The sequence below is a fragment of the Aethina tumida genome, chromosome 2, assembly GCF_024364675.1.
Source record: "Aethina tumida isolate Nest 87 chromosome 2, icAetTumi1.1, whole genome shotgun sequence".
NCBI lineage: Eukaryota > Metazoa > Arthropoda > Insecta > Coleoptera > Nitidulidae > Aethina > Aethina tumida.
The window spans coordinates 5,453,333-5,478,128 of NC_065436.1; the positions used below are offsets into that span (position 1 = coordinate 5,453,333).

The window sequence follows — 24,796 nt, forward strand, 5'->3', positions numbered from 1 at the left end:
CACTATTTCAGTGACTTTTGACTATGGAAATCCAAAGTGTGTAACCAACCCTACAAGCTTTCTAAGGGGCTCCAAAGAGTATAAGTTTACCACATGGATAAGCCTTTTAACACTCCAACATCGAAGGAATAACAAGACAGTTCCACTTTCGTTAAAGTATATATTCAGGGCTGCATCTGCAGCTGAGTGTACAGAGATCTGCACCTCCACCTCTTCGCAAGTAAGTTAAGTCTTTTTGATTTTGTTTTTGAGGTACTAAATTTGTACATGTACTTGTAGCCCTTTAATAAAAGTGAATATCCAATATATAAGTTGGTGTAGCTATTCTGAGACCCCTCAAATAAAGCTTTCAAGGTGACACTATGCCAGACATGACAGAATTGCTACCCTTTAGTCGGTTAAATAATACTAACCTCTAAATTAATGCACCTTTCACAGAAATAACTATCTCTTTTCAGTTGTCTTTTACATTTACAAATAAACAAGTTGTTATAAGACAAAGTAGTTTTGTCCCTTGAAAAATATATAATTATTGTTAAGGGGAATATATAAAATCCCAATATCGCACATTATCTGGGTGGATAGACGAAACGAACAAGAATCGCCTACATATTCATTCAAGTGATCAAAATGCGCAGCAATAAAGTGGTTTTACTTATCTCCGTCGTATTTTCCTTGAATATCATTAACATACATTGTAAGAACTCTTTGTGCTTTTAAACTGTCCAACTACTAAATTGATGTACATGAAAATATATTTTATTTATTAAACATTTTTATTGTCTACTTGAATTTTGAAAGGTTCGCCACTTCCTTCTTCAGTTTAGCGATATCTTGATCTCGGTAGTCGATCTGATTCTTCAGATCTATGACGGTCTGATCTTTAAGAGTACAATTCTCAATTACCTGAAATAAATTAGCGTGTTACTCTAAGAAAATTAATATTAATAACTACATTCAAGGTGGTACATGTAAAACGTACCGTGAGGCTTGAAAAAAACTTTTGAACATTTGAGAAAATTGGGAATGAAACCGTCATTTAAGGGATTGAAGGATCTGCTATTTAATGTCAAATATTGTTTCCCTGACGAGTTTTTGGATTTCGTCGAAAGGGTCTTTTCCAACTATAATACCTCGAGGTATATTTTAGCTGGACCACCCTGTATAATTATTAAGCTAATAAAACAAATTTACTTCTAAACTTACCAATTTCCCACACTTTCTGAGTTCATTAATGAATTTAAAAAGCAGATTCTTCTCAATAAGCAAAACCTCCCTCGACCTTTTCAAATGCTTGACATTGTAATTTTTGTGACACAGCATTGTTTCTATTTCATTGATACGCTTCAGTTGATCGCTGATTATAAACAAAAAGTTGTCAGCGTTCTTTTGGTTCTCTAAGAATTCATGTACATGAGCTGTAGCTTGTTCCTGATACTCCTGTATCAATTTTTCTATCTCAGATGGAGGTTGAGACTCTGATGTTACCAAATCGTACATCTGAGTGTATTGCGATTTTAATTCGCTTATTTCTTTGGATCTGGAAAACCACCACCACGTGAAATTTTTACTTACTTTTTATTTATATGTTGAAATGTTACTTTAGTACGATGAATTTGTTCATGTTGTCCCATAAATGTCGATCAACTATAATGCTGTTGTTGTCTAGAACTTCCACTGACTCGTCTTTTTTCTGAAATTATTACCAAAAATTGGTATTAAAATATATTATATTATCCTATAGTGTATTCACATAAGGTAGGGAGTGAAATAAATAACAGGGATGGCAAATAATATTTTAGACAGATATTAAAAGAGTATTCTTTTGAATTCAATAATTTAGCATAAAAATGGACACTATAACTGGTATTATTGGCTGTAATTTCAAATAAATAATAAATTAAATAAATATGTAACCAGAATGGCATTATACTCTCTATATGCCTGAATGCAAAATTTCAGTATGAAGTAGATATCTACACCAGCCAATCAGATATCTGCGACCATGTGCTTATCAGGCAACTAAACTTATTTATTTTACTTCGTACGTAGTTTGAATTGAGTATAGTACATATTCTAGTTTTTCAATTTATAACTAGCTTCCAGAGAGAATGGCGAGAGGGAGTAGATAAATTAACTTTGTTAAAAAGGTTATTATAGTACTTCATTCGTTTCTGTCAGTCAAAAATAGAGTTAAAGCTGATGAAAGATTAAATTTAATACAATTTTACATAATTTTCTTCGTATCAGTAATTTGTTTGAATAAATAATTCTAATATTTTGTATCAAATAGTATATTTACCTGAACGTTGACCTTCTCAAGTCTTTCCTTCTCCAATTGATTAACCCTCTTCAGTAAATTATCTAATTCTAAGTTTTGCTTAGGTACTTCATTTTTGATATCGTTCACATTTATAGCTGGGGAGGAATTTAAGAAAAGTAAACATCCATAATATATTAGTATTTTTACTATAGTAATACGTCTAAGAAACTTACCGGTTAGACAAAATGGACCTTGATGCATCATGGCAAATTCACGCTGATACTCAATATTCTTGTGGATGTGTATCAGTTCCATAGTCATCTTTTCGCATTGGACTTGAATTTCTAGTTTATCTTCTCTTTCACGTTTAAGTTGTTTGTCTACTTCAGCCATCTGTTTGTTCAGTTCACGCATTTCGGTAATGTATCCCTCCAATCTCTCCGCTTTTGCATCCGTCTCATCACGTCTGGAAAAAAATCATATCAATTATACACCCTAGTTACGACGTAATCAATGTAACACTTTAATTCGAAATCCTGTCTCTCTGATAACATGTTCTGTAGGATCTGATCCTTCTCCTTCATGTTCTTCCGCATTTCATCTCGTTCCTTCAACCATTTTGTCTCTCTCACCTTGAGAGAGTCCTGCGTATTTCTACGAAACAAAAAATTATCTTGTGCTGTGTACAATTGATTATACGTTTACTTTATCTTCTTGGTAAGACTGTTGTTTTCTTCCTCAGTTGTTTTAATTTTACTCTCTAAAGTTCTTATTTTAGATTTTAATATATTTATGGTTTGGACGTTCATGGCTGTCCTAGTTTTAAAATCCGAAACGGTTTTTTTCTCACAGTCAATTCCATGCTCTAAAGTCTAAATTAATAATTTAACATAAATAATTAAATAATTATTTTTACTACTTTAGTACCTTTATCTTTTGTTCCAGATCTTTGATAACTTTGTCATGCATCGCTGCTTGAGACAAAAGAAACTTATTTTGTTTTAAGTACTTCTTCACACCATCAGCATCCGGAATTTGTTTATCAATTTTTGCACCTCCTTGTGCCAATCGTTTTACTACAAAATCATTGACTTTTTCCTCGTACGTGTCAGTTAATGAACGCAAAGTGTCCTGAATATTGGAGCTATCCAATTTTAAATCATGGAAGCTCCTCGAAAACTCATCGACCGTCATTTCAGACGTGGCCACTTTCTCCAATAACTCCTCAATGGAAGATCTGTCATTGAGTAAGTTGTGACAAATTTCCATTAACTTGCGTGGTGTCTCCTCCAGGCACGTTTTCACATCCACAGCTGGAATAGCTTCACCAGCTCCCAGCTCTCTAAGTGGTAGAATTCGCTGCAATTACTTACCATTAAAAGAGTCATACTTTTACCAAAAGATTGTCACCTGGTGCTCCTTTAATTCTTGAGAGAATTGACAATTGACCACAATAAGCTCCTCCAACATCACGTTCTTTCCCAGACGACTTAACTTGTGCTTAATTGTCACCAGGTCTTCGTACAACTGGAGGGCCGAATTATGTTTCTCCATAATGGAGTTCGTCAATGTCGACAGCATTTTCTTTTTGTTGTGGAACTGCAGTTCTAAAGTGTGCTTGTTGTTGGGCGCTGTAAGTCTACGAGGGTAACTGGCCTCTGGTTTAACATTACCAGTTAAACGAGCGTGTGCAGAAAGGGGCCTAGCCTGAAACAAATCATTGTCATTTTATGACAGGTCAGAAAAAAGCTTGTCACTTACCATTATACTTTTTTATGCGACGCAAATCTTAGAAATAGGCTGAAAATACAATAATTATTAGTTGTAGTAATTTTTGCTGAAGTGGGACTTACGTAAATTTTCCAAGTAATAATAAAAATTTTAATAAATTCAAGTGCTAAAAATGCGGTTTTAAATTTGTTGTCAGTACTTGGCATTTGATAAAAAAATATAAATCAAGGCTTCAAACATTGGCACACAACGGCTAATTACCCTCGTTTTGTACCTTGTTATTTAAGGGGCATGAAATCAGATATCATAGCGGTGCAACTCATGAATAAAAAAAGGAATACTGAAAATTTGACGCAACGCTACTTTGACATAATGTCACTGTCTCTAACAACAATATTTAACTCATAATAAACATTAAATAAAAAATGTAATCTATTAAAATTGCTTAATAACTGATAATTAAAAACACTTTACCATATTTTGGTTTAATTAAATTAATGAAATTTTAAAAATTCTTCATTTATTATCAATTCCTACAAAATACATTATAAAATTCAATTGTTTTCCCATTGAAGGGTTCAATAAACTGTAACAATTTAAGATATTCAGGCTTGAATTTTTAATAAGTCTAAGTTTTAAAAACTTATTTCAGTTTGGTTAAGTTAATAGACGAGAATTTAAACTAATCCAACGGAGTTTAACAAGTTCCGAGGGAAACTTCTTGGCCTTAATTAAGCTGGTGATATACTTTCACTTTCTCTAGTTTCAATGTGGAAAGGATAAGCCACCACTTTGATCCACACAAAATTAAATTTGATGTGTGTGCTTTATACATATATATTATGAAACTAAATCGTCTATTTCAAGCTATTAAAATATCAGTAACTAAATTGGTTGTGCTGATGGAAAAACTAGAAGTGGTTAATTACATAAGAATATTTAAATGTAGGGTTAGTTTCTATTTGTCACTTCAGCCCGTTTCTTTGTTTTGTTTGAAATAACTAAATTTTCTGGGAAAAATTTTAATTTAAACAAAATTTCTCAACAACTTAATAACATTAATTAATTTTTATAAGGTATTATTACAGTCCATTTGTTTGTTTAAGTTTTTTTTTCTCACTAATTTTAAAACAAGAAAATAAGCATCTATACGACATCGATCTATTGGTCTCCACAAATTATTTTTGATGAATTTGATCTCTAATCACAAAACTGAACTGAACCATAATCTCCATAGTTAACACTAAGAAAATCACATCAGTGTTACCATTATTATAATTAACCTATTCTGTTAACTATTTATAATCAATTTTTTTTTTTTTTTTTTAGTAAATATATAAAAATTATTAGTATTTCTAATAATGTGCAATGATGGTTTAACAATTTTTAATATGAATGTGCAAAAGCAAATTAGATGTTCCTTTCCAAAAATAAAAATAATATTATGTTGTAACCTAATTATAAAATTTTAAATGAATGTTTTTCTTTTAGTTTAATCATGGAAAGGAAAAATCACTTTGATCTTCACAAAATTTTGTGTGCCTTATTCATAACATATAATATATTAAATTAATTAAATATTAAAATAAGTCATAGTTTTTCAACCTTTAATAATAATAATTATGACGGATGGTGTGGTATATAAAAGAAAAATTATTCATATTTTGTGAAAATATTTCATACAAGAGATAAAAAATATATATTGATTTATTCTAAACCTAATTTTGTCTCAGAAATGTTAATTAATATACATTAGAATATTTAAATGGAGGTTTAATTTGTATTTGACACTTCAGTTAGTTTCTTATTTTTGTATGAAATTTCTACAAAAAATTTTGATATATATAATCTTTTTCAAGAAATTCTTCTTTTACTTAATAACAATGGTAAATGTCTCAACAGTATTGTTACAACCTAACCATTTAGTTTGTAATACTAAGGTATGAGTTTATGTCATCTTTGAATTGAAACATGATGAGGAAAAAATCTCGTGAATAATTTTAATACATCATAGTTTGTTAAGATACTGTTCTACTAGTTTTCACAAATTGTTTTAGTTTCTAATCGCCCAGAAGTGATCAACTCTCACCCAGACGAAGACCATCTAAATTAGTTAGAAGAAACGAACACAAAACTATGAAACTGTGGTAAAATAAACCAACTTTTCAAATCAATGGAACACAATTTCATTTGTTAAAACAACAGTTACTCTGTTTTGAACTAATTGTAAACGTATCAAATGACAAATAATAGATAAATCCTTAATTTTAATTGTTAGTTTGGTCTTTTTAATTATTCGACACCTGGAAGTGACCGTAGTTTAATTAAACACCTATTTCAAACGAACATGCACTTGACACTCATTTACCAACTAATAGGGTAATAATTAATGTGAATACACTCACTAATGGCATTATCCGTTCTGCTCCTTGCTTGTTCAGGTCTTCGACAAAGCTTACTTTATTGTTGTTCTCAGATTTTAAATCGAATATTCTATATAAACAAGTCGCAGATGATAAGTTGCAGTGGTTACACTAAAATGAAAATAATCCCCAAGCTCATATTTTATTATTGATTGAGGCTGAACCTTTTATACTTTTTTCAGATGGATATTTCAAACATTTTACGTTTAGTCAAAAGGGAATAATGTGTATGAACGGCAGATATTTCGAACTATTATTACAATCAACAGTTATTTCTAATGTTATAAATTTGTTATTAATATGATACTTTATAATTGTGTCATCCCTGTTTCAGGTTAGGTAATGTTAAGATATCCACATACATTTGTTTACTGACGCAGTGTAAAAACTTTATGCAAAAATTAAAATATGTACATAAAAACTTTTATTTGATACCTTTTATTAAAAGTTTCCTAAATTTTTTTTATAGTCGAAATACCAATAGAATATTTATTGTTGTCTTGAAATGAAGCTTAAACAAAAATTTTAGTGTTTAAATGACATGATGTATTTTCATGAACTTTGCCTCAACTTTTTCGACAAGCACCGAAATAAATATAGTTTACAGTATCATTGGTTTGCCTTTCCTCAATTTTCAACAACAACAGCCATTTTAAATAAATTGGGTCATTTGGTATGATCAAAATAAGGATACTTCTTAGTTCAAAAGTTTATAATTAATTAAATATAATTCATTCAATTTGTGATGGCAATTTATTAAGGCCTTCAAAGTATCAAAAAGTGTATAAAAAAATTGTATCGACAAAGCTTCAATGGACCTAAATCAAACTGGTTTATAGGAAAGTGAATTTAAAATAACTGGGGATTTGTCGAAGTTTAGGTAATTCGGATAAAACTTTATGCATACAAGAGGGAGAATTGAATTTTTGCTTAGGTAACGACCTGAACAACCTAAGTTGGTCAAAGACTTTAATCGAAATATGTGGCAAACCTCTTTACCACGTATTAAATAGTAGATAAATTTATACTGTTAAAACATAGATGCAATAAAGGCCACAAATTGTAAAAATATTTAAACAATATTCAGTGGAGGAAAAAAGTATGGAATATTTATTTACTTCATACACTTTCACAAAGTTCAATTACTCTTTTCTTAAATTGAAGTGAAAAGTAAACGTGTTTAGGCATTACTACGTTGATTCCAACTAAAAATGTTAAAAATTTAAGTACAATTGAATAATATTCCATACTCTTCCCAAGTCAAAAAAACGTATCCGGTAAAAAGACAAAAAAAAAGATAAACAAAAACTGTAATAACAAACTAACGAATTTGTTTAACACCATTACAACATATATGAAAAATCTCATTTTTAAAAATATTTCATATTTTTTCCACCACTATATTTGAATAAAGTTGATAGGCTGAACTCACACAAACTTTATCTAAATAAACGTAACACAAAAACTAATTTCAAACACTGAAATGGTACTTATGAAATCTGTCATCCAATTTGATTAGCAACATGACAAGAATATTATTGAATGTTTGTATATTAATATGCTGTGGATGAGTTTCTGATAGTTCGGAGAAGGCGGATGATCAAAATTAAATTACGGGAATTACATAATGTATTATTGAAAACTTGTTACAATAACAACTTTAATGTGATAAAGCCTTTATTTAATAAGCACTGTAATTTTTTCAATTACTGAATGAAAGTATCGTAATTATCACATCTTATCTAAGAAATTTAAAATAATTTTTTTGGTATAAATATGTCTTAGGATGAAAAAGAATTGATAGACATGTTACGACTCTTGTACTAAAAACTTTTTAACATCTTGGAATGCTTCGTAGTTGTAATAAAATCTTATGATTTCAGGAATAATCAGGATATCCATTTCAGTTTTACTGTTAAAATTACAGAAAATTTCAACGGACCACAAATTTACAAGACTCAAATGAATGAACAATGGAGAAATCTTTTGTCAAGTGTCATAAACATCTGAGAAAATTTGTCAGATTCCAATGCAACGTTTCTTACATGTACATATTTTGAAAATTGTTAAATTCAGTGGAGAAGTTTTATTATTCATAAAAATTCATTATTTGTCCAATATTTTTGTAATAAAACATACAATTTTTATGGCATGTATGCAGTTTAATATTGTTTATCTTTTGAACTATAATATTATTCATTAAAATCGAGGGATGATAAAAATGTATCTGAAATAGATCACATTAAAATTTTATGTAGAAATAAAATAATCGTGGTATCTTAAAATATAACATTTTTATGTAAAAGCGTTTAGAAAACTTTTATTAATCATTAACATATTCTCACCAACAACTGCAGAATGCAGTGCTTGTATCTAAGTTGTTAAAATGAATGACGATGATGAAACAGAAGAGGGTTTTGTTCCACATTTCGATAGTGGTGGTTGACGCTACTATTGAAGAATTATCCCTAAATTACATTCGACAATGGCTTTAACACACTTCTTTCCACCACTGTATGTTGTTAATACTGTTGTTCATATTTATTATACATATTTTTTAATTTGTACACCATTGTAGTTATACAATTATTAAATATCACAGAAAAAATTATGTATTTAGTGTTCTATTTAATAAAATAATAACCGTAATTTTGCCTCACAGCAGTTAGTAAATAAAAATGGGTGCTTTTTTTATTCACCTTTATGTGGACCATAAAAAAATAGGATTTTTTATTTATTTTGTGTGGATCGTAAAATTTTAAATTTTAATCCTGCAAATGTCACTTATTCAATTCGTCAAAAAATTTATTAAAAACCAATCAATAGATTTTAACATTGTTTTGCACACATTTTATTTTTTAATGCCTGTCCTTACAAAAATTCAACGTTATTTTAATTTTTTTTATATTATTGATTAAAACTGCACCTGACATTATTTTTTATTGTAGTTTATACCTCAGTTTTTAATAATTAATTAATAATGATGCATTGGCTATACTGAATATATAGTGTTAATTAAATATCTACTATAAAAAAAGTGTAAATGTTGTGTACTAGTGCCTATTTTTTCAGTTGTTCATCATATTTTTTCATGAGTAGGTGCGTAGTCGGTCGGACGAGCAATAAATTGTGCAATAAATGCCTCAATCAATGACATTGGGAACGACGTTCAAAGGATATCGTGGAACCAACGGACCACAAAACTCGTATTATTTGGTTACGCAACGTTTAACTCACTTTTTGTGATTGCCGTGATTGTAAATCAAAGCAATCGCTTCTCGTAACGTCCCTGCAGATTATTCAACAGCGGTTTTCTTCAGTTTTGTTATCTAAATGTTATGACGTGATTATATAAATTATTTTTTTAGTTGTCCTTGTTATCCTTAAAAGCATTCGAAGGAGATGTAGGGGTAATTTGGTTAATTTATAATTATACAAATTGATGGTTCATAAAAATAATGGAGGAGTTTACAAAAATAATGAACTACATCATAAAAATGATTTTCATCTTTACTACAAAAATCCGAGGTTGATGTAATCATCAGTTACGACTGCTTTTAACTTTGAACCTGTAAAAAAATATTATAACTTATTTAAAACATAAAAATATTCTAAAGAAAACAAATTATAATTTATGGTCTTTCATTGGTCTCTGTTCATTTAAATTGACTTACTAACTATCTTTTGCATATTATAATTATTTAATTATTAAATGAAATTATAAAAAAATTGTAATTCACCATCACCAAGACTGAGAGAAACAAGAAGAGATGACTAAAAGGGACGACTAAGGGTTTACAACTAAATAAGTCAATTTTTTCTCGTTTTATTGATGCTATTTTAACATTGCTGTTGCAATTTGTTATATACGTCAAATTAAATTTACTTAATTACAATAAAATTTTAATTGGGACGCATCCACCATTATTTAAAATTTAAATATAGACCAATTCTAATTTTTTCTTCTAATTTTCTAAAGTTTCTCCTGAAGAAAATACAGCCCATCAAATTAAAATTTAATTGATCAATTAAAATATGTTAAATTGGGACCAATTCTAATTTTTTCTTCCAATTTTCTAAAGTTTCTCCTGAAGAAAATACAGCCCCTTAAATTAAAATTTTATGAATTAATTAAAATATGTTAAATTGAGCCCAATTATAATTTTTTCTTCAAATTTTCTAAAGTTCCTCCTGAAGAAAATACAGCCCCTCAAATTAAAATGTAATTAATCAATTAAAATATGTTAAATTGGGACCAATTCTAATTTTTTCTTTTAATTTTCTAAAGTTTCTCCTGAAGAAAATACAGCCCCTTAAATTAAAATTTTATTAATTAATTAAAATATGTTAAATTGGGATCAATTATAATTTTTTCTTCTAATTTTCTGAAGTTTCTCCTGAAGAAAATACAGCCCCTCAAATTAAAATGTAATTAATCAATTAAAATATGTTAAATTGGGACCAATTATAATTTTTTCTTCTAATTTTTTAAAGTTTCTGCTGAAGAAAATACAGCCCCTCAAATTAAAATGCAATTAATCAATTAAAATATGTTAAATTGGGACCAATTCTAATTTTTTCGTCTAATTTTCTAAAGTTTCTCCTGAAGAAAATACAGCCCCTCAAATTAAAATGTAATTAATCAATTAAAATATGTTAAATTGGGACCAATTGTAATTTTTTCTTCTAATTTTCTAAAGTTTCTCCTCAAGAAAATACAGCCCCTCAAATTAAAATTTAATTAATCAATTAAAATATGTTAAATTGGGACCAATTCTAATGTTTTCTTCTAATTTTCTAAAGTTTCTCCTGAAGAAAATACAGCCCCTTAAATTAAAATTTTATTAATTAATTAAAATATGTTAAATTGGGACCAATTATAATTTTTTCTTCTAATTTTCTAAAGTTTCTTCTGAAGAAAATACAGCCCCTCAAAATAAAATTTAATTAATTAATTAAAATATGTTAAATAGAGACCCATACTAATTTTTTCTTCTAATTTTCTAAAGTTTTTCCTGAAGAAAATACAGCCCCTCAAAATAAAATTTAATTAATTAATTAAAATATGTTAAATAGAGACCAATTCTAATTTTTTCTTCTACTTTTCTAAAGTTTTTCCTGAAGAAAATACAGCCCCTCAAATTAAAATTTAATTAACCAATTAAAATATGTTAAATTGGGACCAATTCTAATTTTTTCGTCTAATTTTCTAAAGTTTCTCCTGAAGAAAATACAGCCCCTCAAATTAAAATGTAATTAATCAATTAAAATATGTTAAATTGGGACCAATTGTAATTTTTTCTTCTAATTTTCTAAAGTTTCTCCTCAAGAAAATACAGCCCCTCAAATTAAAATTTAATTAATCAATTAAAATATGTTAAATTGGGACCAATTCTAATGTTTTCTTCTAATTTTCTAAAGTTTCTCCTGAAGAAAATACAGCCCCTTAAATTAAAATTTTATTAATTAATTAAAATATGTTAAATTGGGACCAATTATAATTTTTTCTTCTAATTTTCTAAAGTTTCTTCTGAAGAAAATACAGCCCCTCAAAATAAAATTTAATTAATTAATTAAAATATGTTAAATAGAGACCCATACTAATTTTTTCTTCTAATTTTCTAAAGTTTTTCCTGAAGAAAATACAGCCCCTCAAAATAAAATTTAATTAATTAATTAAAATATGTTAAATAGAGACCAATTCTAATTTTTTCTTCTACTTTTCTAAAGTTTTTCCTGAAGAAAATACAGCCCCTCAAATTAAAATTTAATTAACCAATTAAAATATGTTAAATTGGGACCAATTCTAATTTTTTCTTCTAATTTTCTAAAGTTTCTCCTGAAGAAAATACAGCCCATCAAATTAAAATTTAATTAATCAATTAAAATATGTTAAATTGGGACCAATTCTAATTTTTTCTTCTAATTTACTAAGGTTTCTCCTGAAGAAAATACAGCCTCCCAAATGAAAATGTAATTAATCAATTAAAATATGTTAAATTGGGACCAATTCTAATTTTTTCTTATAACTTTCTAAAGTTTCTCCTGAAGAAAATACAGCCCCTAAAAATAAAATTTAATTAATCAATTAAAATATGTTAAATTGGGACCAATTATAATTTTTTCTTCTAATTTTCTAAAGTTTCTCCTGAGGAAAATACAGCCCCTCAAATTAAAATTTTAAAAATTGTTTTTAGTTATATTTCCTATATACTTTCGTCCAATCGTGTTAAAATTTGGTATATTTTATATATATATATATATATATATATTCAATACTATAATTGAATGTTGTAAACTTTTTCATAATGACACAGTAGCATAGATTTGACGGGTTTTACTCTTTTTCTCGCCCAATTTTTCTCGCCACTGAATATTTTTTTCTTATTCTTTACATAATTTAGAAGAAAAAAAGTTCCTTTGTTTATTTTGATTATTACAGCCGATTTTAAGATATTTCAGTTTTACTATTTGAAGAAAATTAAAGTGAACATTAAATCTTAAATATGTCTAAAGTGGCTGTGATAATCAAAATAGTCAAAAGAATCATTTTTCTTCTAAATTATGAAGTTTATGATATTAAATTGTACGTATGTATTTTAAAATAATACCAAATACTTATTTCCAACTCAATTCAGAAGAATATATGTAACATTTTTTATAATAAGAATATTTTAGTTATATACAGCATAAACCATAAATTAATATTATTTTAACAGTTCCCATTAAATAAAAGTTATGGCTAAAATATATTGTTATATATATTTACCTTTTATTATAGCAATTTTTTAAAATGGTCCAGTACCATTAATCTTTACCTGCTTTAACCCATGCATCCATCTTTCTGATTTATAAACATAGTTTTTATAATACAATAGTAAATTAATATTAATTTGTCTGTTCACATTAAAATTATGGTTAAAATATTTAATGGCTATTACAGTACCCACTACTGTATGCTGAATATAAACTTTTAAACTAAATTGGACAAAAAACTGTAGACAAACACTTTTATTGCTTAAGTGGGTCAACAGCCATTACTTCCCCAGAAGTGCAAAGGCCTAGATATTATTCAAATTTCCACATTATCCTCAGTTATGGAATTTTAATGTGGGATAAGGCAAAGCAGGAAAGGTATTTAAACTGTAGAAAAGAGCAATATGGTGTATATTTGGCTTGGGAACAAGATAATCCTGTAAATCTGGTTTTAGGGAACTCCAGATACTTACGCTAACATCGATGAATATTTTAGATGTATTAAAGTATGTTGTCCATCGGAGAACACAACTTTGGCACTAGTCTAATTCTTTGTTGTTGAGGCACAAAACATTTTAATAAAGTACCTGAAAAGCTCTAAGAAGTTAAGTGAATTGAAATGTACTTTTCATTATTGATTTATTTTTTGATGCTTAAAATTCATACCATTAAGTTTTGATTCAAATCACCGACATTAAAATATTTATATTGGGTAAATACTATTACATAATGCATTATTATCCAATAACCACTTTTGTACACCATTCATAAAATGAATTATGCTTAATTAAACTTATGAATTATTTTAATGTAGGTATTTAATCAAGTAAATGATACAATAAATCATAAGGCACTTGATCTCCGAGTTTACACACAACAAAACTCTAACGAAAATTTACAAGCTGTTAAGCTGTTTAAAATAAGTACACTATAAAGTACGTGTTTGGGAAGTACATCTAACAATGCAGCTGCAGCTGTTACCCAACGCCAAAACTATTGTGCACATAATAAATTATCCTGTAACAAAATCAAAGACTTATTAACATGTAACAGATTTACGACCACACAAATATGATTTTTATTCCAGAAATTTGGTTGCGGTTATTTTTTGTACGGGATTCGTTTGATTAATCTCGTACGTCTGGCCGCAAGCCTCGTAACTTTTGATTAGAATTTAAGTCCAGCGATCCGTTTTTTTTATACACAGTACGTGTGTCAACCGATGAAAGCATATCGATTGACGTGAAAAACGTGCGAAGACAAATGCATCTCCGAAGGTACATTTTAAGCTGTCCCGAAAGTTTGTTGCGGAGCTATTGAACAAAAAACTGGACCAGTCGATCACGGGGGTACATTAAAAATGGTATTTGTTATGTGGGATTCAATAAAACGCCAAGTATGTTATTTTTTATTTATATAAATACTCTAGTAAAAATATAATTATGGTTTAAATAAGGCACTTCTTAAAGCAAATAAATGGCCACATTAAAATCACATTCTAAATTGTACACTACACTATTATGATTTAGTTTTAACAATCAATTAATTAATTTACACACACTTCTAAGGAACTTGATGATCTTACGTTAATAAATTGTCATGCAAAATACTAAATAGAAGATAATACAGTAAGTACATTTTGTACTATTTTATTAGATTACAAATAAATGATTGTCTTTAATCCGGTTTAGTTTCTGGCTTATTCATAAAACATCCGTAAGTCCATCGATCTGAAACAAAAAGAATTGTCTTACATAAATTTAAACTCACTTTATTATTATTATACCACTATATTTAATTCAAAGGCATATACATAATAATTATTCCAGAGTTCAATTAATAATTTATATCTGACTGATTATTAATTTCATCATAAAGGCTAAAGTAATTCATCCAATTGAGTACGTGTATCAAATAATCTGATGATACATTAACTAATGTTGAGCTACGAAGCTATTTTCATTTGCTTCAATCATAAATAAATGATTATTCGATAGCCCAAGCAGATATCGTTCCAGTATGTCAAATAACTAAGAAATTGTTGACTATTACATAACTAAATTAAAGCAAAAAACTCATGAAAGTATTATCAATATGTATTTTCATGAAATGAAATAGAAATAAACTGTTCACAATCTCAAACATAAATTTAGACATGCATATTAGTCTACACGAAAATGTATTTTCGTATAGGCTCATTCGCCATTTTTTAAAAATATTTCTAATATATTAAACTTAATAATATTAAGAAATTAATTAAATTTGTGTACTTGCGTCAATATATCTTATTCTGAGATACCTTATCTTTTACCCCTTGCCTGAACTAAAAAGTTTTAAAATTAAAAAAAATCAAATAACTAAGAAATTGTTGATTATTACATAACTAAATTAAATTAAAAAAACTCATGAAAGTATAACCAATAAGTTTTTTCATCAAATGAAATTGAAATAAACTGTTTAGTATTAGTTTAGTAAATATAGTCATAGTTATTCTATATATAATGATGATGATTTTTTATGACGCATTCGCCATTTTTTAAACACTCCATGTTAGGTTCACTAGTACAATATTCATTAAATTTGTACACTTGTATCAACATATCTGAACCATGGATTTCACTTCTCAACTGAACTAATATCTTTTCTAAAATAAATTAAAAAAAAAATTAAAATCAAATAGCCAAATATCTAAGAAATTGTAGAGTATTATTCACCTATATAATAAAATTAATCTAAAAAAATAATGAAAGTATATTCAACATATTTCTTCATAAAATAAAACAGAAATAAATTGTTCACTATCTCAAACATAAACATAAATATACATATTATTCTATATACAAAATAATTAATTAGTAAGGGAGCATTCGCCATTTTTATACATCTAAAATGTTAGATTTAATAATATTAAGATATTCATTAAATTTGTGCACTTAGTTAATATATCTGAACCAAAATAAAATAAATTTATAAAAATAAAATCAAAGAGTCAATTAAGTAAGAAATTGTTGAGTTATATAACTAAATTAAACTAAAAAAAATAATAACATATTTTTTCATAAAATGAAACAGAAGTAAGTTGTTCACTATCCCAAACATAAACACAGACATACACATTATTCTATATACAAAATAATTAATTTTCGTAAGGGCGCATTCGCCATTTTTTAAACTTCTAAAATATTAGATTTAACAACATTAAGATATTCATTAAATTTGTGCACTTATGTCACAATACATCCGAACCAAAGATTCAATATATTTCTCTTCTCAACTGAACTAATATCGTTTCCAAAATAAATTTAAAAAAATAAAATCAAAGAGTCAACTAAAAAATTGTAGAGTATTACAAACTAAAAAAAATTAATAAAAGTATATTCAACATATTTCTTCATAAAATGAAACAGAAATAAATTGTTCACTATCTCAAACATAAACATAGACATTCACATTATTCTATATACAAAATAATTAATTTTAATAAGGGCGCATTCGCCATTTTTATAAATCTAAAATTTAACTTAACAATATTAAGATATTCATTAAATTTGTGCACTTAAGTCAATATATCTGAACCACAGTTATATTGTCAATTACCTCTTAACTTAACTAATAACGTTTCTAAAAGAATTTATTTAATATCTCGTGAACCCTTCTAAAACAAAGATATTACAACGCATTCGCCAAATTTCAAAATTTTAATAACACTTTGGATATCATTAGTTTATGCAAATTCACAAATTTGGGAAATATTAAATATTGTCTATAAATAAAGCAATATTTTTACTAATATAAATTTATAAAAAATTACTATTTATTTTAGAGAAAAATTTTAAGCTTATTATTAGTTTTACATCCAACATCAAAATCAAAAAAGTGTTTTATTATACCTTTAAATTATTAATATAATATAAATCGAAATTCTTCATTTTGTATTATCTGAGGCTTTGTTATCTTATTTTTCATTTTTGAATTAAATAAAAAGTGAAATTAAATTCTTATTATAAATATATATAAATAAAGTAAATATCATATATTAAATAAGTTCCTTTTTTCTGTCACCCCCAGATTCTTAACATCCCTTGATATTAAAATTTTTACTCAGGACCTGATTCACAGAAATTTTATTACACTTTTAATAATTCAACCTGTATATTAAATATTAAACATATTTTATAGTTTTTCCTTTATTGTCAATGAGAAATGATAAATTTCCAGTGAAAAGTTAAATAATTTTAGGGTTAATTTAATCAAATATGATTTGTGGAAGTACTAAATATTTATTATTTTAAATTTATGTGTTTACATAAATTTTTAATTATTAAAATTATTAAACTATTATAATTATACTTGATATATTATTTTTGTTTTTTTTACGGGTAGTTAATGAATATACTCATAAAACAACAAATAAATATGCAGTGTCTCAAAATAAAATTATCGTTTTGATTTTATTTACTTTGAAACAAAATGATTATTTTCTTTACTAACTAGGAAAATAAATACTAATTAAGCTGTATTAAACTTTATAAATTAAAAAGTTGCACAGTAATTAATTTAATAGAAGAGTATAATATTACAAACATTCTTTAAAATATCGTAAAATATAAATAAATAAGCAGTTAAAATGAAATGTTCATACAGTAAAAGAGATAATTAGTCTAACTTAATAAAATGTCTCTTTGAATAGTTGTTAATAAATCATCAAATCTACATGAAAAATTGATAAACCATTAATATTTACCCAATGAGAATATAAACGATATTTATTTACTTAATTGAAAAATATCTATCAAAGTTCAAAACGATGGTGCAGCATACAAAACAGTTTTACAATTAATTTTTAACGCTAGTAAAAGCTACTGACGTCATCAGTGGTTGTGTAATTGTACGAACGTATACGAATGTATACTTTTGAGACTGTTTTTAATTATGTCTGAGGCACAAAATGAGAACTGTGTAATACCTACATGTGAAATTACATTTACTGCAAAAATATTATAGGGTATATCCCCACAGAATTCAAAAGTTCTCGTAAAAACTAAACTTAATTTGGTCATCATAATTATATATAATAGAAAAAAAATATATTTTTTTTACTTATTGAATATTATTAATTACAATTAGTTTCTGATTATCACCTACATCCTATTTTATTGTTTCATTTACACTTTTTTATATGTGACTGTACATTAAATAAATATGACCATTTAGTTTATTAATTTGTTTCAGCAAATCGTTAATTTTATCAACCGTTTCATACTTTACTGATTAAATTGGCTCACTTTTTATGATTCTTGATTAATTTAATTGACCACATTTTATGATACAACTCACATTTGAAATGTTGACCATAAAATTGAAATATTATAGCTTAGTTTGTATTTTTTTTTACTCTTTTTTATAACGTTATTAATTAATTGAAACAAGTATTTATTATTTAGTGCCCCAAAACAGCTTTGTTTTTTAATTTATTTCAACTTAAATGGTTATAACTGTTCTTATGTTACTGCTTAGTAGTTTAGCTAACTGAAACTAAAATAGTAAAGCAGCCCATAGAAATGACATACAGTTTGATTCCCGTTGGATATTGTGGTAGAATAAGACAGGTCACATCTGAAACGGGTCCGCAAGACATAAACTTACGTTAAAGATCATCTCTGGGTGTGGATTTGACCTCGTTGACGATAACCGAGTCCTCGGTATCGCTAATGTATCCCTCGTCGCCCGTGTAATGCGTGGGATAAAGCAGGAGAGGCGCCGCCGAAAAAGCGACCAGATCACGGCGTGGAAAGTGAACCTTCCAGGCGTCCTGCGGGTGTTTATCGAACAGTATCGGTAAGTATTCGTCAACAGGCACCAGTCGTGATAATGGATCGGCGTTTAGCAGCTTCTGGGCCCCTTTCTGGCTGAGCACGTACCCCAGGGTCCAATAGGAGTAGCCGGCGTGAACCAGTAAATTACTGCCCTCCACCCAAGGCTCGTCGGCTTCTTGCAGGCGCTTTCGGCCGAAGTATCTGCAAGAAATGGAGACGTGTGAAAGAAGTTTGGATTGCGTCTGACGTAACTAATCGCTGTGATAAGCCTTTTCACCTTTAGTACTGGTTATTATCTTTGTAGGCAGCTTTGTAAATGATACACTACCTAAATTATTCATTGTTAAAGCAGAAATTAAAGAATACTAGACACAAAATTTGTAGTAACCAATTTTTACATAAAATCTTTTTCTCAGTTCTATTATCCAAAATATCTTTTCCATTTAATTATTGTATTTTTATTATTATCTTTAAAATACATTGTATTTTTTTAAATAAATCTTCATACATTTTCCTTAAAACTGACTCCTTAATTTATTTAAAAAAATGATATAAAAATAATTTCAGTGTATATTGTCTAAATATTTCATCCAGTACTTTTAGTACTGAATGTCAAAATAATTAAGACACTTCATGTACTGTATTTTTCAAATTATATATGAAACCAGAAAATAAAACTGAAATTCATAATTGAAAAAACTGTTGCCTATATTCATAACATTTTTTATTATCTGAGACCTTTTTATCATATTTTTCATTTTTAAATTAAATAAAAAGTGAAATTAAATTCTTATTATTATATAAATGAAGTAAATATCATATATTAAATAAGTTCTTTTTTTCTGTCACCCCAAAATAATTAAGACAATTCATATACTGTATTTTTCAAATTATGTATGAAACCTGAAAATAAAACTGAAATTCATAATGGTAAAAACTGCTGCTTAAATCCATAACATAGGTAATATTTCATATTTTTAACATATCAATAACTAACGGTTTGTTAATCGAAAAAGTGAATATAAATCTAAAATAAAACTTTTAAATCAATATGCTCCGATTTCCTCTTTGATATTTACCTTGCATGAAAATGGATGAATGAAGATTCCAGAATAACAACTCGGTGTATCAGGATCATAAATAGGTTCACGAATATGTCGTAAATCCTACTATCTATTTTAATGCTTCTCCTCTAATACAGATATTAAACCACAATACATTATTTATTGCTATATTTGGGTATATATATTTTAGGTTGAAACTATTATTTGCCACTGTATTTCTTGTGTAGAAATAGAATAACAAATTTTATTCTCGGTTTTATTTTTATTGACAACTTTATATGATTTTAAGTTATTTAAAATTTATTACTAAAGAAACATGGAGTAACGATCATTATTATAGCAACGTTTTAAAATGTTAACTATTTTAGCCACAATTCTTTTATTTAATGTGAACTGTTAAAGTTAATATTGTTGTTTTATACTATATTATAATATATTCTTGGTTTCTAAAATGTTACATATATATGTCTGAATTGAATCATCAATCCATCATAAGGTTGGATTGTCGAATTATCCAGTTATTGATTTTCTTTTTCAAACTCAGACAAATTTTTCGTAGCCAGTGTCTAAATTTTTTAATAATACGAGAAACAATTGACTTATTTAGCCTTATTTAAGTATCTCTTCTTGTTTCTTTCGGTCCTAATAAATTATTACTAATTATAAATTTCATACATACGTTGATAGTTCAAAGAATCTCAGTTTTGAAGCTAAAGTCAAAGACAGTCAAGTTACAACTGATGATCTCCATTATTTGGCCCCCGAGTACATTTATTTAATAACCTTTAATCAAGTTAAATGCTTATTAAGAAAACTAACTGATTTAATTAAAAACTTCACGGTTTACTTGGAACTTTTCCTTATTTGAATCGGGGTAAAATTGACAATTATTAATAAGTTTACGAGAATCTTACACGTGCTGAGTAAAATACATGAGTAACTTTGTAACAAAATTTATGCACGTAGCTGTTGTTAGCTAAAATTAATTCACATCTACAATACTGCTAATTAAATACACCTCCAACTCCCTGTAAAATGTACCCCAAAATCAAAACACATTTTTGATTTGTAAATAAAACACATGCTAATATTTATGTACTAGCCCCTCTTGAAAAACATATTTGTTTTTGATTTATGCAAAGCACATATTCACCTCGATTTTAATTAATCTTGATATTTATGCGTTCATAAATGTTAACTTAAATTACCAATGAAAATAGATTTTATTTGTAAATCCACAAAAATGTTATTAATAGAGTTAATATATGAATTTTTTTTATTATTAAAAATATCTTTCAAAAGTTTCCATATTTTTGTCCAGTTCAATTCAGAAAAATATAACTTTTATAACATTTTATAGAATAAGAAATTTTATAATACTGTATAAAACAACAATGGTAAATTAATATTATTTGAACAATTCACATTAAATAAAAAAGTTTGCCAAAAATTTTAAGATTTTAAAAAGTTACTATAATAATGACCACTACTGTACGTATATATTAAATGAATGACAAGTTTTATTTTTTCAGCATCCGCATAAAAATAAGGCACAACATCTTATTCAATGTAATAAAGTTTCTTACAAATGCGTAGATTCTGTGGGTTCTTTTCTTTTCGTCACCCTATTTTCTACGCCACTGAATACTATTGTGTAAAGAATATGAAAAAATTAATAGTTCTAAAAAATATTCAGGGATGAGGAAAATAGGGCAAGAAAAAGTGGGACTCAGAATCTACAACACTTTGTTATTATGGAAAAAGTTATTTATATTTATTGTGGGTACATATTTTAGGATAATACTTATCAAATTTAAACATGATTGAAGCAAATGTTACGGAAATATAAATAAAAAACTATTATTGAAAATTATATTTCAGGGACTAATTTTCTTCAGGAGAAATTCATCATTATTGGTCCCAAATCTTCTTAGAAACACCTTATAGATTATTTTTATTAGTATATTAAATTATTTTGTCCCACAGCTTAAAAGTAAGAAGAATAAATTACAACCTTTAATAATTCATATTAAAAATTTGATTATTATTATTGTCTATTCAAAATTTTGAAGAACATTAAATTTTTCGATGTTTAATCTATAAAATACTCTCAAAATTATTTCCAAAATTGTATAAAAGGTTTTTAATAAAAAAATGAAACGACTTCTAATTAATTAAAATTAATTAACGTATATAATTTATAAAACATCAGAAGTTCAGTGAAAGGTTTAAACAGAATTTTCAATAATTTGAGTATGGATGTTAATAATTTTAAAGTTTTAAGAAGAATAAACTACAACCTTTAATAAATCATATTAAAAATTAACTAAAATTTGATAGTTACTATTGTCTATTCTTTGAAATTAAAATGTGAGAGGCCGTATTTTCTTCAGGAGGAAGTTTAGAAAAAAAATTTACTTAGATTTTCTTCATTACACCTATTTTAGACACATAATAAAATAAATTTTATTCGTAAATCCACGAAAATTTTATTGGTAGAGTTAATAAATGAAATTTTTTTATTATATTTATTTTTTATTATAAAAATATCTTTCATAATAAATATTTTTGTCCAATTCATTTCAGAAAAATATAAATTTTAACATTTCATAGAATAAGAAATTTTATAATACTGTATAAAACAACAATAGTAAATTAATATTATTTGAACAGTTCACATTAAACAAAAAATTTATGGCTAAAAGTTTTAACATTTTAAAAAGTTACTATAATAATAACCACCACTGTACGTATATATTAAATGAATTAAAACCTTAGAGACCAATTTAAAAAGTTTAGAATATTTTTCATCTTTTTTTCAGGATCTGTATTTAAATAAGGCACAACAATCTTATCATTCTTGATTTTCTTAGACCTTAACGGTTTTGTAAACACCTAACCATCACTATTTGTGGAACTTGTGTTTTATAAAAAGAAAAACATTCAAATAAAAATAAAATACTTGAAATAAATTGTCATAGGCACATACCACTAAAATTCCACTTTTATCAGGCCTCGAGTTGGATATTTGTAAAGTTGATAAGTTTGTAAACAAATCAAAGAAGTCAATAAGAGTATTATATTAAATAACATAAGTAAAATTTCAATCACAATTATTATACTTAGTATTGAACCAAACTTTGTCCCGAATACACAACATAATAAATCTTTTGAATCATCTCAGACAAATCTAAGTTTCTAATGGTGATTAGAATATGCGAAGTGTATAAACAATATTGTCTAGTTATCCAAGTTTGAAATCAGTCGATGAGTTAGGTCTGAGGAGAATGAGCCCTTCAGAATTAAATGCTTTTCATAACCACTAATCCGGACTAATCTTACTTTACACATTATTCAGTTGAACTAATAGAAATAGTTAAACACAGTCCGTAAAACAAAAGAAAACATTCTTTTAAACTCCAGAAATGTATTTATGGAATGTTACCTACGTGCTAATGGTATAAAAAACTGGAAAAGTAGTGGAAACGTACAACAGAAATGGGAAAAAAAATTAACAGACCCATGTTAGCGGACGCGTTGCGGAACAAAGGAGGCGTTAGTATTAAAACTTTACTTACACCAGGTCCCAGTCAGGAATTTTCGCCAGTTCCTCCATTACACTTTTCACGCGGGCCCGAAAGAACGGCTCGAAACGGATGTCGTCCTCCAGCACGAGCGTTGTTTCGTAACCTTTGTCGATGATCTGCGAACATCAAAGACGAATGGGCTTAACGATTTCTGTGATATATGCATGTCGACGTTGCATCTTACCTCTTTCCAAATGTGGAAGTGGCTCAGGAAGCAGCCTATTTCGCCCTTTGTCATCGGTCTGGAATTAATTTTTTTGAATTAATACTTTATATAACATAAAAATAAATAACATATATAAAATGTATTATACGTCCTATAATAAAGGAAATCCAAATATTTTTTTCTAGCTTCCCCTAATAAAAATACAGCAACACAAATTTAACTTTGTATAAACTTTTTCCACATTCTCTTTTCTTTCCTTCCTCTTTTTGTCACCCTATTTTCTACGCTACTGTATTTATTTAAAAACTATTAAGCTTTTTATATTATTTGCACAATTTGGAAGAAAAAATCAATTCAATCAATTAATCAATTTTGAGTATCACAGTCGTTTTTGAGATATTTCAGATTTAATGTTCAGTTTAATTTCTTCAAATATTAAAACTAAAATATCTTAAAAGCTGATGTGATAATCAATATTAATCAAGAGGACCTTTTTTCTTGTAAATTGTACAAAGAATATGAAAAACTTATATAACTATATTTTAGAATCATATACACCAAATTTAAACACAATTGGACCAAATGAACTGAGTAAAAAACCATTATTTAAATTTAAATTTGAAGGGCTGTATTTTCGACAGAAGAAACTTTAGAAAATTATTTAGTTTTTTCTTATTATTATTATTTTTCCCTTATAGATTATTATATTATTTGTCCCTCATAGATTATTTATATTAACATATAACACTTCATAGATTATTTTATTAGCATATTAAATTATTTTGTCCCACAGCCTAAAAATAAGAAGGATAAAAACTACAACCTTTAATAATTCATATTAAAAAATAACTAAAATTTGATAATTATTAATGTCTGTTCAAGATTTTGAAGAACATTATTTTTGTTTGGATGTTAAAATACTGTCAAAATTGTATTATTTCCAAAATTGTGTAAAAGGTTCTTAATGAAAAAAATGAAACGACTTCTAAT

General features: G+C 27.0%; 2 protein-coding genes across 2 annotated transcripts in view; both read right to left on the reverse strand.

Annotated features, from left to right (window-relative positions):
- Nucleotides 1–737: 737 nt before the first annotated feature.
- Nucleotides 738–4,317, reverse strand: LOC109606022 (major antigen-like). Its single transcript, XM_020022596.2, has 12 exons — nucleotides 4,269–4,317; nucleotides 4,117–4,160; nucleotides 4,025–4,063; nucleotides 3,674–3,970; nucleotides 3,191–3,622; nucleotides 2,969–3,135; nucleotides 2,786–2,917; nucleotides 2,497–2,729; nucleotides 2,303–2,418; nucleotides 1,602–1,693; nucleotides 1,207–1,540; nucleotides 738–906 (listed from the first exon to the last, which is right to left on the reverse strand). The coding sequence occupies exons 3-12, from the start codon at nucleotides 4,025–4,027 to the stop codon at nucleotides 784–786; spliced, it is 1,929 nt and encodes a 642-aa protein (XP_019878155.2). The 5' UTR covers nucleotides 4,028–4,063; nucleotides 4,117–4,160; nucleotides 4,269–4,317; the 3' UTR covers nucleotides 738–783.
- Nucleotides 4,318–14,577: 10,260 nt separating this feature from the next.
- Nucleotides 14,578–24,796, reverse strand: part of LOC109605799 (glycosyltransferase 25 family member) — a 41,509-nt gene continuing 31,290 nt past the window's right edge. The window contains exons 5-8 of the mRNA XM_049962756.1: nucleotides 23,825–23,882; nucleotides 23,632–23,756; nucleotides 18,820–19,190; nucleotides 14,578–14,903 (exon numbers count right to left, since the gene is read on the reverse strand). Coding sequence (XP_049818713.1) covers nucleotides 18,821–19,190; nucleotides 23,632–23,756; nucleotides 23,825–23,882 — 553 coding nt within the window. The 3' untranslated portion in view covers nucleotides 14,578–14,903; nucleotide 18,820. The remainder of the gene's footprint in view (nucleotides 14,904–18,819; nucleotides 19,191–23,631; nucleotides 23,757–23,824; nucleotides 23,883–24,796) is intronic.